The sequence below is a fragment of the Anarhichas minor genome, unplaced genomic scaffold, assembly GCF_050575085.1.
Source record: "Anarhichas minor isolate MPS153535 unplaced genomic scaffold, ASM5057508v1 ptg000123l, whole genome shotgun sequence".
NCBI classification, from domain to species: domain Eukaryota; kingdom Metazoa; phylum Chordata; class Actinopteri; order Perciformes; family Anarhichadidae; genus Anarhichas; species Anarhichas minor.
The window spans coordinates 922,501-936,058 of NW_027466569.1; the positions used below are offsets into that span (position 1 = coordinate 922,501).

General features: G+C 41.3%; 3 protein-coding genes across 9 annotated transcripts in view; 2 read left to right on the forward strand and 1 right to left on the reverse strand.

Annotated features, from left to right (window-relative positions):
- Positions 1 to 2,245: 2,245 nt before the first annotated feature.
- LOC142940956 (chymotrypsin A-like) lies at positions 2,246 to 4,500 on the forward strand. The gene is made up of 7 exons (XM_076083161.1): positions 2,246 to 2,297; positions 2,824 to 2,927; positions 3,004 to 3,083; positions 3,176 to 3,254; positions 3,347 to 3,527; positions 4,121 to 4,254; positions 4,339 to 4,500. The coding sequence occupies exons 1-7, from the start codon at positions 2,246 to 2,248 to the stop codon at positions 4,498 to 4,500; spliced, it is 792 nt and encodes a 263-aa protein (XP_075939276.1).
- Positions 4,501 to 4,787: 287 nt separating this feature from the next.
- Positions 4,788 to 12,294, reverse strand: agrp (agouti related neuropeptide). 3 transcript variants are annotated; one of them, XM_076083207.1, is made up of 7 exons: positions 11,733 to 12,294; positions 10,158 to 10,295; positions 9,220 to 9,475; positions 8,865 to 8,942; positions 7,941 to 8,158; positions 5,877 to 5,974; positions 4,788 to 5,092 (listed from the first exon to the last, which is right to left on the reverse strand). In XM_076083207.1, the coding sequence occupies exons 5-7, from the start codon at positions 8,065 to 8,067 to the stop codon at positions 4,898 to 4,900; spliced, it is 420 nt and encodes a 139-aa protein (XP_075939322.1). In that variant the 5' UTR covers positions 8,068 to 8,158; positions 8,865 to 8,942; positions 9,220 to 9,475; positions 10,158 to 10,295; positions 11,733 to 12,294; the 3' UTR covers positions 4,788 to 4,897. The 3 variants fall into 3 exon arrangements, with proteins under 3 accessions (XP_075939322.1, XP_075939324.1, XP_075939323.1); XM_076083209.1 differs by lacking the exon at positions 10,158 to 10,295; XM_076083208.1 differs by lacking the exons at positions 10,158 to 10,295; positions 11,733 to 12,294 and having other exon boundaries at positions 9,220 to 10,143.
- vps13c (vacuolar protein sorting 13 homolog C) overlaps positions 11,782 to 13,558 on the forward strand; it is a 64,546-nt gene continuing 62,769 nt past the window's right edge. For 4 of the 5 annotated variants that reach the window (XM_076083202.1, XM_076083204.1, XM_076083203.1 and 1 more), the window contains exons 1-3: positions 11,784 to 11,985; positions 12,975 to 13,018; positions 13,394 to 13,436. In XM_076083202.1, coding sequence (XP_075939317.1) covers positions 11,886 to 11,985; positions 12,975 to 13,018; positions 13,394 to 13,436 — 187 coding nt within the window. In that variant the 5' untranslated portion in view covers positions 11,784 to 11,885. Of the gene's footprint in view, positions 11,986 to 12,974; positions 13,019 to 13,393; positions 13,437 to 13,558 lie in introns of all 5 variants that reach the window. The other variant, XM_076083206.1, reaches the window with a different exon arrangement.

Genomic DNA, 13,558 nt, shown 5'->3' on the forward strand with positions numbered 1-13,558 from the left:
TGCCAAATCTTCTCTGCTGGTGTCGGCAACACCTGCACTGGAACCTGAACATGTGGAGGAATGTTATGTTCAGCGATGAGTCCAGATTCTGCCTAAGGAAGTTGGATCGTAGGGTCAAAGTGTGGAGAAGACTGGGAGAACGCTATGCTGATTGCTGCACCGATAGAGGAACACCTTTTGGTGGAGGCAGTGTGATGGTGTGGGGCGGCATCTCCATCACTGGAAAAACGAGGCTTGTCTTCATTGGAGGCAACCTCAATGCAGAGAGATATGGAGATGAGATTCTGCAACCAGTGGCGATCCCATTTCTCCACAGTCTGGGACTGAACTCCATCCTCCAAGATGAAGACGCTCGCCCCCACAGAGCGGTTCATCAGAGACTACCTCCAGAATGTGGGAGTAGAGAGGATGGAATGGCCGCCAGCAGTCCTCACCTCAACCCAAGTGAACACTTGTGGGACCAGCTGTTCGTCCCAGAGTGACCAACACAACCACGTTGCGACAAATCCTGCTTGAGGAGTGGAATGCCATCCCACAGCAGTGTGTGAGCAGGCTGGTGACCAGCATGAGGAGGAGGAGCCAGGCTGGTGACCAGCATGAGGAGGAGGTGCCAGGCTGGTGACCAGCATGAGGAGGAGGAGCCAGGCTGGTGACCAGCATGAGGAGGAGGTGCCAGGCTGGTGACCAGCATGAGGAGGAGGAGCCAGGCTGGTGACCAGCATGAGGAGGAGGTGCCAGGCTGTTGTGGCTGTGTATGGTTCTTCCACACGCTACTGAGGCTCCTGTTTGTTAAATTGCCAATAAGTCTTGTTTCTTCCTTGTTACTGATAGACTTCAATCATCCAATCCACCAAACAACACCAAACAAGAGTCAATAGCAACAGCAGAATAAGCTGTTTGGCAGAGAAGATTTGGCAAATTTTTCATGGGCGCAACCCACATACTCAGCTGTGCTGCTCATCCCACAAATGCATGTTCCTTACAAATGTGGCACCGTTTGAAAGGTAAATAAACAGGCTTTCCAACAGTATAACATTTATTGCCAAGACGCATTGTTACAACAGAGAAATAATCTACCAAACACTAATTTCCGAACTTTTTGTTCGATGTTTACATATAAATTCTATTGTAATTTATTTTCTTTCTAAAATCAATTTTAATGATCTCATCTTTGGTTTGGGGACATTTAAAGTGTCTGTAGCATTGGTTATTTATTTTAATTTATGTTGGACAGGTTGTCAAGAAAGATGTTTTATTTCATGTACATGAGTTATTACAGTTATTAGAGAGTGATTACAGAGTTATTACAGAGTTATTACAGAGTTATTACGGTATAATGTTGAAACAGTTGGTGGAGTCAGTAGTTAGTTGTAAACTGATGAAGTGACTTTCTCTGTGTTATAGATAGATAGATATGTACTTTATTCATCCTCAGGGGGAAATTTGTATGTTACAGCAGCAAGACACACCAAGAAGCAAAGTAACAGAAACCAAAAATATTAAGTATTAAAAAATGCACAATATATACAATAGAATAACGGAGTAGGACAAATTAAATATCAGAATATAGCATATATAAGATAAAACAACAAAAATGCACAGTATATACAATGAAATAGAATAGTGTTAAATTAACTGACTAGGTGAAAAACAGTAGTGCAAACATTAAAAATCAACCCCAGCAAACGACAGTGTAGCAGTGTGTAGTTATGTGGAGGATGATCTGGCCAGAGGTGATTTATTGTAAAGTGTTATTGCAGAGGGCAGGAATGTTCTCCTGTATCTTTCCTTGTGACAGCGGAGTATTTATTTTTAAAATTTATTTCACAATAAACTAAATCTCTTCGTGTTTTGGACTGTTGGACAAAACGAGACATTTGAAGACATCACCTTGGACTCTACAGGAACTGAGACAGATGTTTTTCAATATTTTACGAAACAGAAAAAGCAATTAGTTGACCCAATTATTCTTTCTTTAGCAACCTTTTTGATCTCTACGAAAATAAAAAATAAACTTCTGAGTGTTTAAAAAGAGTTTTGTGGACAAACATGTTCAACTAACATGTTTGTCCACATGTCTCTAACCTTCATGTTCTAGCCTCCTCTGGTGGAAAACTCTCTGTCAGCTCCACCTGTTCTGACTCCCACCGTCTCTGATAAGATGTCCCGTCCTGTCCCGTCCAATCACATCGCTCCCTGGTTGTATAAAAGCTCCTCGCTCACACAGACTCAACACGATCTAGCCATGGCCTTCTTGTGGATCCTCTCCTGTCTCGCCTTCGTTGGCGCCGCCTACGGTGAGACTAAATCTTTGACATCAGAGTAACAGTTGAGGGAGTGAAGCATGCTGCGTAAAGTGGAGAGGCTGAAGTCTGAACAGAGTAAATTATGTCGATGCAGTTAGGGAAGGAAAACACCACGTTTAAATGTTGATGCATGTTGTTGAATGATTTATATTAACTGGATGTGAAGTAAAGAAACCGTTGAATAAAAATGGTCCATAGAGTCGAGGGATCATTCTTAAAATCATTCAATTTATACATTCAACATGTTATTAATGCTAAACTTCAATCACTGTTTAATAAATGGTCACAAAATATTAGAAGGCAAACTTACTGAATGATAAAAAAAAGTGTTTTTTCCGATAAATGATGTCATCGCAATGTCTCACTATCGTTTTTGTGTCGTCAAAAAAACAACTCAACGGTCACTTACGATCTTTTTCTGTCTGGAGCTTTCAACCATGCCTGGTTTTTGGAAGCGAAGCTCTTCCAGAATGTCAGGATGTTGTTGTTGTAAATTATGTCATGATGATGTCACCAGGTTGCGGCTCTCCCGCCATCGCTCCCGTCCTCACCGGTTACTCTCGTATCGTGAACGGTGAGGAGGCGGTGCCTCACTCCTGGCCCTGGCAGGTGTCCCTGCAGGTAAACACACACACACACACACACAGGTTGTGTTAATAAACATGTGATCTCACTCTTGTTGTTCTTGTTGCTTCAGGATTACACCGGCTTCCATTTCTGCGGCGGCTCTCTCATCAATGAGAACTGGGTGGTGACAGCCGCTCATTGCAACGTCAGGTAAGTGCGTCTGTCAGGGAATTATTCAGCAATATTTATATTTATTTTTTAACAAAATGGCCGCCTCATGTGTCCGTCCTTCTCCCCTGCAGGACGTCCCACCGCGTGATCCTCGGAGAACACGACCGCTCCTCCAACGCTGAGGACATCCAGGTCATGAAGGTCGGCAAGGTGGGTGACAAACAAACGTCAGCTTCTGGTCTCACCGCAGCAACGTCTACCTGTGTGTGTTCGCCGGTCGTAACGATGTAATTTCCTGTCAGGTGTTCAAGCACCCCCGCTACAACGGCTTCACCATCAACAACGACATCCTGCTCATCAAGCTGGCCAGCCCCGCCCAGATGAACATGCGTACTTCCCCCGTGTGTGTCGCCGAGACCGCGGACAACTTCGCCGGAGGCATGAAGTGCGTCACCAGCGGCTGGGGCCTGACTCGCCACAACGGTGAGACCACCTGACCAATCGGTGGAGAGCAAGGGGCGGGGCTTAGAGAGAGAAGCAGCATGAGGCTTTTTAACAGTGATGGTTATCAGTAGCAGATAGTCAGAAGGAAGTTCAGGGGGGCTCACTGGGTCTCTATGTGGAACTCTGAATGTCTTTGTGTGTTTTAACACAACATTGAATCACAGCTAAACAATGTAAAAGATCGGAACTCACCTGAAACAAGACACAAGTTTGGTTTGTTGGAGAACTTTTTCTTTTAATTGCTGAAACATATTTCTAAGTCATGACCTAGAAACTTATGCTATTAAATAAGATTGTTTTTACAGTGCAGGTGGACTCAGACCATCCTTAAGTTTCTGATAATCTATTAAAACCAAATTAAGGACTCACCTGTGTTCAGTTGGACCCAGTACATAAAGACCAATCAGTGGGTTTTTAGAGACATCTGAGACGTCACAAGATCAGCCAACATGATGGAGGAACCACTAAACCCTTTAACCACTAGGGGGCAGCATGCAGCATGTAGACCTCCAGCTCAGACTGTGTCAGTATGAATGTCTGTCGTTGATGTTTGAAGTGTTTGTGCGTTGCAGCTCCTGACACCCCCGCCCTGCTGCAGCAGGCCGCCCTCCCCCTGCTGACCAATGACGAGTGCCGTCGTTTCTGGGGCAGCAAGATCACCAACCTGATGATCTGCGCCGGAGCCTCCGGAGCCTCCTCCTGCATGGTGGGTGGTGCATACGTAAAAACAGATGTAACAGGGTTTGATCCTGATGTTTGTGATGTTTATTTGTTTGTTGTTGTTTTTCAGGGCGACTCTGGCGGTCCTCTGGTCTGTCAGAAGGCCGGAGCCTGGACTCTGGTCGGTATCGTGTCCTGGGGCAGTGGAACCTGCACTCCCACAAGTCCCGGCGTGTACGCCCGCGTCACCGAGCTCCGCGCCTGGATGGATCAGACCATCGCTGCCAACTGAGCATCTCAGACAGTTTAAACCTGATCATCAATAAAACACAGAAACTCTGAAACAGATCTGTTGTTGTCATTTGTAAAGAAAGACATCTTATGAAATCTCTTCTTTCTCTCTGAATGTGTGAGCCGAGTGTAGCATAAAGACTGGACACAGCTAGCCTTTCTCAAAGTTCATCTAAAGTTTATTCATTAATTCATATTTATTTCCTAATTAATTAATAAGCACGTTGACATGTTGTCTTTTCAGGATTACTGACACAAAACACGTTAAATTGACATGACAACTATACATATTTTCCTCAGCAGTCGTTTATTACACACAAAACACATTTTATCCAACGAGTAACAGAAGGAACATCAACATGTTTCCTGTCAGCAGCGTCTCAGCCTCAGGTGCGTCGTCAGGTGCGTCTGGGTGGTGGACAGGCGTGGCCGACCCGGCGGCAGTAGCAGATGGCGTTGAAGAAGCGGCAGTAGCAGGTGTCACAGGGGTCGCAGCAGGGCAGCGGGTAACCCAGACACGACTGCTGGTGGGGGATGCAGCGACGCGGCGAACGCATGGCCCGACCCTGCAGCTGCAAGGCTGCTGACGAGTCCTAAAACAGAGAGATGTAGATGTACTGAAACAGGAAACAGATGAATTCACTGCCGCCGACAGGAAGTTGGAAGCTTCAGGTTTTTGTGCGCTTGAAACTAAGGGCACTTCTCAAGTCTCTTAATTGCATCCTCGTTTCCCTCACTTGCGTCCTTTCCTTGCGTCTTAGTCCCTCCCACCAGGGATGCATGGAGGAAACCATGCGAGGAGAGAGGAAACGAGGAAATATGTTTTAGGAGATATGAGACGTCCTTTCCTCAGTTGCGTCACGTGAAGCGACGTCTGTTTCTGATGACGGTGCTGATGATCACAGCTGATCAGCTGTCAGTCGGCTTTAACAGCTGGAGAGACTTTAGATAAGTTTGTGTCTGTTCACATGATCACTGTACTTAATAGTAACTAATAATACTAATAACTAATAAAGACACACAGTAATCACCACTGTAGAGGTGTAACACTCTGGTGTTAAACTCAGTCAGTCAATCCGATCGGCTGCAGCGTCCAATCACATGACTGATGAACAGTGAGGGGGCGTGTCGGCAGTTAAAAGACTTCCTGGAAGTCTGTTCTTGTGGTTCCTCACTCATGGCTCCTCTGAGGTCCCTCCTCCATCCTCGCTCCTCTGAGCTACATTAGAGCTTTGGGACGGCCTTCAATATGGCGGCGCAGAAACAACTTCCGGTTCAAGCGAGGAGCGAGGAGCGAGGAAACGACAATTAAGAGACTTGAGAAGTACCCCAAAATCATTAGAGCGTACTGTGTATTTTTAAAGAATCCACACCCACCTCGTCGTAGGACACTGCGTCCATCAGGAAATGATCCTCCATTGAGTCGACAGGTAAGAGGGCGGGGTCATGCACGGAGTCGGGGGCGTGGCTTCTCTCTGCAGGACAGAGAAAACACACCTGCATAGGTTACCGTCCACCTTCATAACTGCATCTGCTGTTTGTATTCCTAAAGAAATGGCAGCTGCACCAGATCACAGATGATTTGACTCACAATAAGACTTATTAACATGATATCATACAAAGTACACACAGTATACAGTCGTATATAGATATATAGATATAAATCACAGTATACAGTCGCTATCACACAGTGCATCGACGAATAACCTTTCAACAAAGCTGACAAAATGCATCATCCGCCTGTATGCAGATGATACAGTTATATATTATTTATATGTATTTATATATTCAGAGAGAGTGACTAACGGATGATGTGGAAAGAGTTAATAAAATACCCCCAAAAACTGAATCCAAGCATTTTGCTAAAAACAACTTGTTGGTGATGGGGTTAATATATCTACAACCAGGTCTTCTTATTTTGGTGGGGCTCTGTGGAAGCTGCATGAGACCGAGGTCTTCATCAACTCATCTGGTTTGTGGCCAATAAGCAGAACAAAGGCGTCTTTAAAGATGAAAGTCTTCATCACTATCTCCTCCTTAAGGCCTTTACCACTTTAATATATTTTTTGTTTCTGTCATAAGTAGTTTCACGCAGAACACGAATATTAAGTGGTGAAGAAGTGGCGTGATTGTTTAGGTTGATTTTTGTGAGGCTTTCGCATCGCTTTGTTTGTTTGGAATGGACATATTCAATATGTGAACTATAGTGTAGAACAACATGAGAGCTCCGTAATCCAAACCAAGACAGCAAACTTTTTTTCTCCTTTCAACCTTGACAAAGACAGCGCAGACCAGATCAACGCCTTTCTTTCTTACCTTTCACAATAAAAGCACTAGACATATACAGTGCATAACTGTTCATCAGAGAGAACTCAAATTCAATAATTTCACTAAAAGGAAACTCAATACAATTCAGTTTTCGTGCTTTTTCCTGCTAAAGTGCAGCAACATGTGTAAATGTTCGCTTGTTACATGAATACAGTCTTTACAAAATAAACTTCTGTCTTCACAGGAAACAACTTAGTTAGGTTTAGACAACTAAACTATTAAGTTAGGTTGAGACAACAAAACTACTTAGTTAGGTTGAGACAACAAAACTACTTAGTTAGGTTGAGACAACTAAACTACTTAGTTAGGTTGAGCCAACTAAACTACTTAGTTAGGTTTAGACAATAAAAATACTTAGTTAGGTTTGGACAACTAAACTACTTATTTAGGTTGAGCCAACTAAACTACTTAGTTAGGTTTAGACAATAAAAATACTTAGTTAGGTTTAGACAACTAAACTATTAAGTTAGGTTGAGACAACAAAACTACTTAGTTAGGTTGAGACAACTAAACTACTTATTTAGGTTTAGACAATAAAAATACTTAGTTAGGTTTAGACAACTAAACTACTTATTTAGGTTGAGCCAACTAAACTACTTAGTTAGGTTTAGACAATAAAAATACTTAGTTAGGTTTAGACAACTAAACTACTTATTTAGGTTGAGCCAACTAAACTACTTAGTTAGGTTTAGACAATAAAAATACTTAGTTAGGTTTAGACAACTAAACTACTTATTTAGGTTGAGCCAACTAAACTACTTAGTTAGGTTTAGACAATAAAAATACTTAGTTAGGTTTAGACAACTAAACTACTTATTTAGGTTTAGACAACTAAACTACTTAGTTAGGGTCGTATCTTGAGTACTTCATGTTACTCAAAGCTTCATTCTATACATACCAAAAAAGTTTGTACCATTGCAAACAAACACTCCTATTTAATGTGTTAAATTCTTAGTTATTTCATAAAGTTCAGTTCTGATATTATTTCTGTTTGTGTTGAAATAACCCCCCCACAGTAACGTTTGTGTCACTAAATAGTGGCTCATTCTTTCAGCCTTGCTGTGGCGTGTCAGGTGACAGGCGAGCTCTCTGATTGATCGGGTGTTTACTGACCGATGTCAGACAGGTAGGAGGTGTCGCCGCGGCGGCCGTCGTCCAGCTGGATGTTTCCATGAACCAGAGAAGAAGAGAGATGCAGCAGACTGAAGGACCAACAGCAGAGCAGCACAGAGCCCAACATCCTACTGTCCCAGAGAAGAAGAAGAAGAAGAAGAAAAAGAGACCGTCTACACCACAACTCCCACAATCCTCAGCTTCTCCTCCAAGGGCCTCTGAAAGAAGGAAACCGGATTAGTGTTCAGTTTAGTTATTAATTATAAGAGTTCAGTTTCTGAAGTGATCGCAGGGATTCATTAATATATATTAATTCATATTCACATACATTTCTGAAATATTCAGGTTATAAAAAGTGGAATTATATTCACATAATCGTGTTTCGTACTGTGTCTAATTTAATTTAATTTATAGTATTGTCTGTTATAGATAGATAGATAGATAGATAGATAGATAGATAGATGTATACTTTATTCATCCCCAGGGGGAAATTTGTTTGTAGTAGCAGCAAGCAAAGTTACAGAGTAAACATAAAAATATGAAAGATGAAAGTATAGTAATGACCTGATCACACACACAAATATATATGTAATATATATCTCGAATCAGAAAAAGAACAGTGAAATTAAATATAATATAATATTAATATGTACTTACAGTATACGTATATGAATATATACTATACATGGCTTATTCTTTATCATTATTTTGTTGTATTTATCGTGTGCTTTTAAAATTATTTTGATCTCAGAACGACAACACAATGTTTTGTTGTAAATATAACAACAATAAACGTTGAATGACATATCAAATTATAATATATCATATTTGTATTATAATATTTTAAATAAGTTTCTTTAAATAAAGTCAAAGCACATGAAGTTGTAGTAGAGAGAGTGAGACAGAGGAGGAGAGGTGACTTACCTGTCGCTGTGACTCTTCGCTGTCTGTCTCTCTCGAGGGGACGACGGGTGATTTAAAGGAGGGAGGTCACATGACCAGCTGAGGGGGAGGGGGGATGACATCATCTAATTATAAGATGAATTATAAGATTTCTTATTTATCTTTATTTATATGGCCACAGAAACGGATCAATTGATCTCATATAAACATGTGAGTGTTTCCTGAATCAGAATCTCTTGATAATTTTTCTTGATCATTTTTTATTTAATATGTTTATTTAAAAACCTGTTTTTTTACTTTTCCAAGTTTATTATGTACTTAATATTTCCACCTTTGTTTTTAATTCATCCTGTAAACTGTTGTAACAAACTGAGACCTGGAGCCAGGCTCCGTGTGTTCCGGTTCAAAACATCTGGCTTTGGTAGACCAGGGTCAACAGCCAAGACCATGTGGTCCCTTCAGACTGACCCCCCCATGAGTGGAGACCCAGTCCCAGGTGAGCTCCCTGTCCAGGACGAGCTCCAGCAGAGGGATCCATTAGGGTTCTGCAGTCACTTCTGAACCCCCACCTGGCGCTCATGGTTCCCCCAGGAGACCCCACCAGGACCCGACCCTCCACCTGAAGGAGGGTTCTGTTGGTTTTTATTAGAGAAGAGAGGACAGGAAATTAGATGAGACAAAGGACAGGAGGTCATAATTAGCAGATCAACCCAGAGACCACATGAGACCTCCAGAGACCACTTTATACCTCCAGAAACCTCCAGAGACCATCTGAGACCTCCAGTGACCACCTGAGACCTCCAAAATCCTCCAGAGGCCACCTGAGACTTCCAGAGACTACCTGAGACCTACAAGAACCTCCAGAGACAACCAGAAACCTCCAGAGGCCACCTGAGACCACCGGAGACCACCTGAGTCCATGCAAAGTGTATAAAACTGATTTCTGAAGTTAAACATTTCTTGATTTCGCCCAATAACTCAAATCAGGAAACATGATATAAACTACAAAATGAACAATAACAGATATATGCTGGTGTTCATATTGTGGTTCCTGTGGAGCTCACTAATGATGCTCTCCGTGTGTTTGATTGGAGAACATTATATGTTTCCTCCATCAACATCAATCAGCTGCTTCTTTTCGCCGATTCCCTGAACTGTGACACGCTGACGACATCATCGCTGCACTCAGCACCAATCACCAGCTGACCGCTGATTACACTCCATCAGCGGGAAATGGTTTTTTAATAAAACATGTTTGTCCCGATCAACAACAAAGACTCTCGTACACTTCCTGTTTTAAGGCTGAAGTGTTACCGTGGAAACAGTGTTGGGTTTAACAGGTTGCATCTGTAGAGCAGAGGTCAGTGTCACATCGTGTGCTCATTGTTAATATGATGCTCAGAACTGAAGCTCTTATTGTGAAAGGCCTCAAACCAGGACCTTAGCTGGAGCCTAGAACCAAAAAGAGAAGAAATTTTAAGTCAAACCTCAGTTAACCGGTCTGTGTCAGGTTTAATTAAACCTTGTGCATTCAAACAAGTGTGTGCTTTGATTGGATCATTAATGGCAGATCCAGGGTCAGTTTGATGTAATACATCATGTCATGATTAGTGTACAATGAGTCATCTTCAATCAGTTCAGAATCAGCTGATGAATTATGTTCTCTTCTGTCTAACTTTCATAAACAGCTCTTCACTGTGTTTGTGTGTGTGTCTGTGTGCGTGCATGGGTGTGCGTGTGTGTGTGTTTGCGTGTGTGTGTGTTTGAGTGCGTGTGTGTTTGTGTGCGTGCATGTGTGTGTGTGTTTGTGTGCGTGCATGTGTTTGTGTGCGTGTGTGTGTTTGTGTGTGTGTGTATGTTTGCGTGTGTGTGTGTGTTTGCGTGTGTGTGTGTTTGTGTGCATGTGTTTGTGTTTGCGTGTGTGTGTTTGTGTGCGTGTGTGTGCGTTTGTGTGTGTGTGTGTGTTTGAGTGTGTGTGTTTGTGTGTGTGTGCGTGTGTTTGTGTTTGTGTGTGTGGGTGTTTGTGTGTGTGTGTGTGTGTTTGCGTGTGTGTGTTTGTGTGTGTTTGCGTGTGTGTGTGTTTGTGTGTGTGTGTTTGTGTGCGTGTGTGTGTGTTTGCGTGTGTGTGTGTTTGCGTGTGTGTGTGTGTGTTTGACGTTATGAACCAAACTCTGTATAATTTTACGAGTATTTTACAAAATCCTTTGAATGAAAATGAACATTTGTTTCAGATGTTTGTATCTTCAGGATCCATCGTTAATAATGAAACCGTGACAGAGAGTATTTATAGATATTTGTGTGTCTGATATTTAATTAAACATCAGGGTTGTTACAGCCAGCTCAGTTTACGTCTAATGCAACCTTTATATGAAGCCCAGAAGAAGAAACAGATAATAATGGAATAATGGAGACACAACTGGTTTCTAAAATTATAATATTAATAATAAATACTTTCAGTTTCAGTCTCTCTTCAAATGTACATCTGTCACATATTCATATCTCTTCTTTTGTTTTAAACATTTTAAACATTGAATTCATACTTCCTGTGGTGTTGAACTTTAAAGATGGATAAAAACCTTTATGTTAATTAATTGTTGAGATTAATTTCTTAAAAAACATCTTGAATAATATTTAAATTATTTATTTATTTTACTAATAATAATGACAATAATAATGATAATGATGATAATAATTATTGTTATTATTATTTTTAATTCTCATTATTAATATATATTTGTTGGTTGAATGTATTTATAATGAAAGATATAATTGGTTGTATTTTTATTTTACTTTTAACAGAGTATTTGTACCCTGTAGTATTACTTATTGTATTGATTAATACTATTATTAATATAGTACTTTGTTCCTCCCTCATTGACTCAAAGTCACCTGACTCATCGATGCTCTTTCGCGCTCACATCACCGTCAACACACAGACAGAACTAATCGATCCCAGAGAGAGTCGATCCGCGGACTGCTCGTCGTCAGAACCCGGAAATCAGGTGCAGACCGACGGTGACCCGACCTCCGGACCTTTCAGCCATGGTCTTCGAGTCTCTGGTCAGCGACCTGCTCAACAGGTTCATCGGAGACTACGTGGAGAACCTGGACAAGTCCCAGCTCAAGATCGGGATCTGGGGAGGTGAGCTGGACCAGACTCCCGTTCAGAAACCTCGTCCTGTAACGGTTCCTCCTCTCTAGAGAAGCACGAACACATCGCACAACATGTTGTTATTATTGTTGTTATCATCATTGATGATTAGCTCTGGGCTGTGCTTCTTGTCGGCGGTGATAAACCGATGAAGTGTTGACGTTAGTGGAGCTTCACTCTGTCACCGCCAGCAGCGAGGCGGAAGCTCTTCTTCTTCATGAATGTGAAGTTATTAATTATTGAGACAGTTGATCTTCACATTCATGACTGGAGAGAGACTCGTTACGTCATCATGTTGTTAGTGTTTAACGGTCAGTGTGTTGGAACCACGTGTGTGTTAATGTCTCCGTCACAGGACGTCACATCCGGTCAACAAGACACCTGCGGTGAGATACACCTGGAGATACATACATATACACATACATATATATATATATATATATATATATATATTATGTATGTGTATAAATACACCTTCATGTGAAACCGTCCAGACACTAAACAGTTAATGTGACAGTGAGGCGGTCACGAGGTTAAAGACAGTTAACTGGTAGAGAAACGTCTGCTTATCAGCTACACACACACACACACACACACTGTGTGTATTACTCCTCTCTCATAGAATAAAACAACAGAAGACTCTTCATCTTAAAGTGCTTTTGTGAACGAGTGTCCCTGAACACATCATGGCAGACAGATGTTATTTATGAGTTTGAACGTTTTTAAACCATCATCTGCTTTATTTAGTTCTCTTTAATATAATGTGAGATCATTGAGTCTATAATAACGTAGTGTCGTGGTTATCGAGGTGACTTCGCTTGTTACCTGGTAGATCACCATGGTAACTGATGCTGAGCACATCAGCTGCTCGTATATAAGCTCCGCCTACTGACCAATCAGAGCTCTGGCTTCATGGATCGTTAGATAACATAAAGACGTTATAATCAGTTGTACTGACTGTTCCTCTTCTGTGTCTGAAGGAAACGTTGTTCTGGAGAACCTGAAAGTGAAGGAGAACGCTTTGGTAAGCCCCGCCTCCTCCCTCTGATGTCATCATGCATAGTGTCCTTCTGACGTCATCATACACATTAATACATCATGCTCAGTTATAAACACACACACACACACACATAGAGAGTTGATATGAAATGAGAATCAATTGTTTTGTTCATAAAGTTAAAAAAATTAAATCTTCATCAAAACGTTTCAGAGCTCAAAGTGACGACTTTTTGTTTCTGACTCATAAAGAAGACGAGATATTAAATATACAAACACGGCTTCATTTATTCTGTCAATCAGCTAATTGATGAACTGACTCATTGTTTCATCTGTAATAATAATAATAATAATAATAACAATAACGGTAATAATAATGATCATCTGTGTCTTTGTGTTTCAGAGTGAGTTTGATGTTCCATTCAAAGTGAAGGCCGGACAGATCGGTGAGTTCTGAAACTAATAATGTGATATAATATAATATAATAAAATAAATTATTATATTATATATTATACGTATCATTTTATGTGTTGTAATTGTCCTTTTTTTTTCTACGAGTAATCCCAG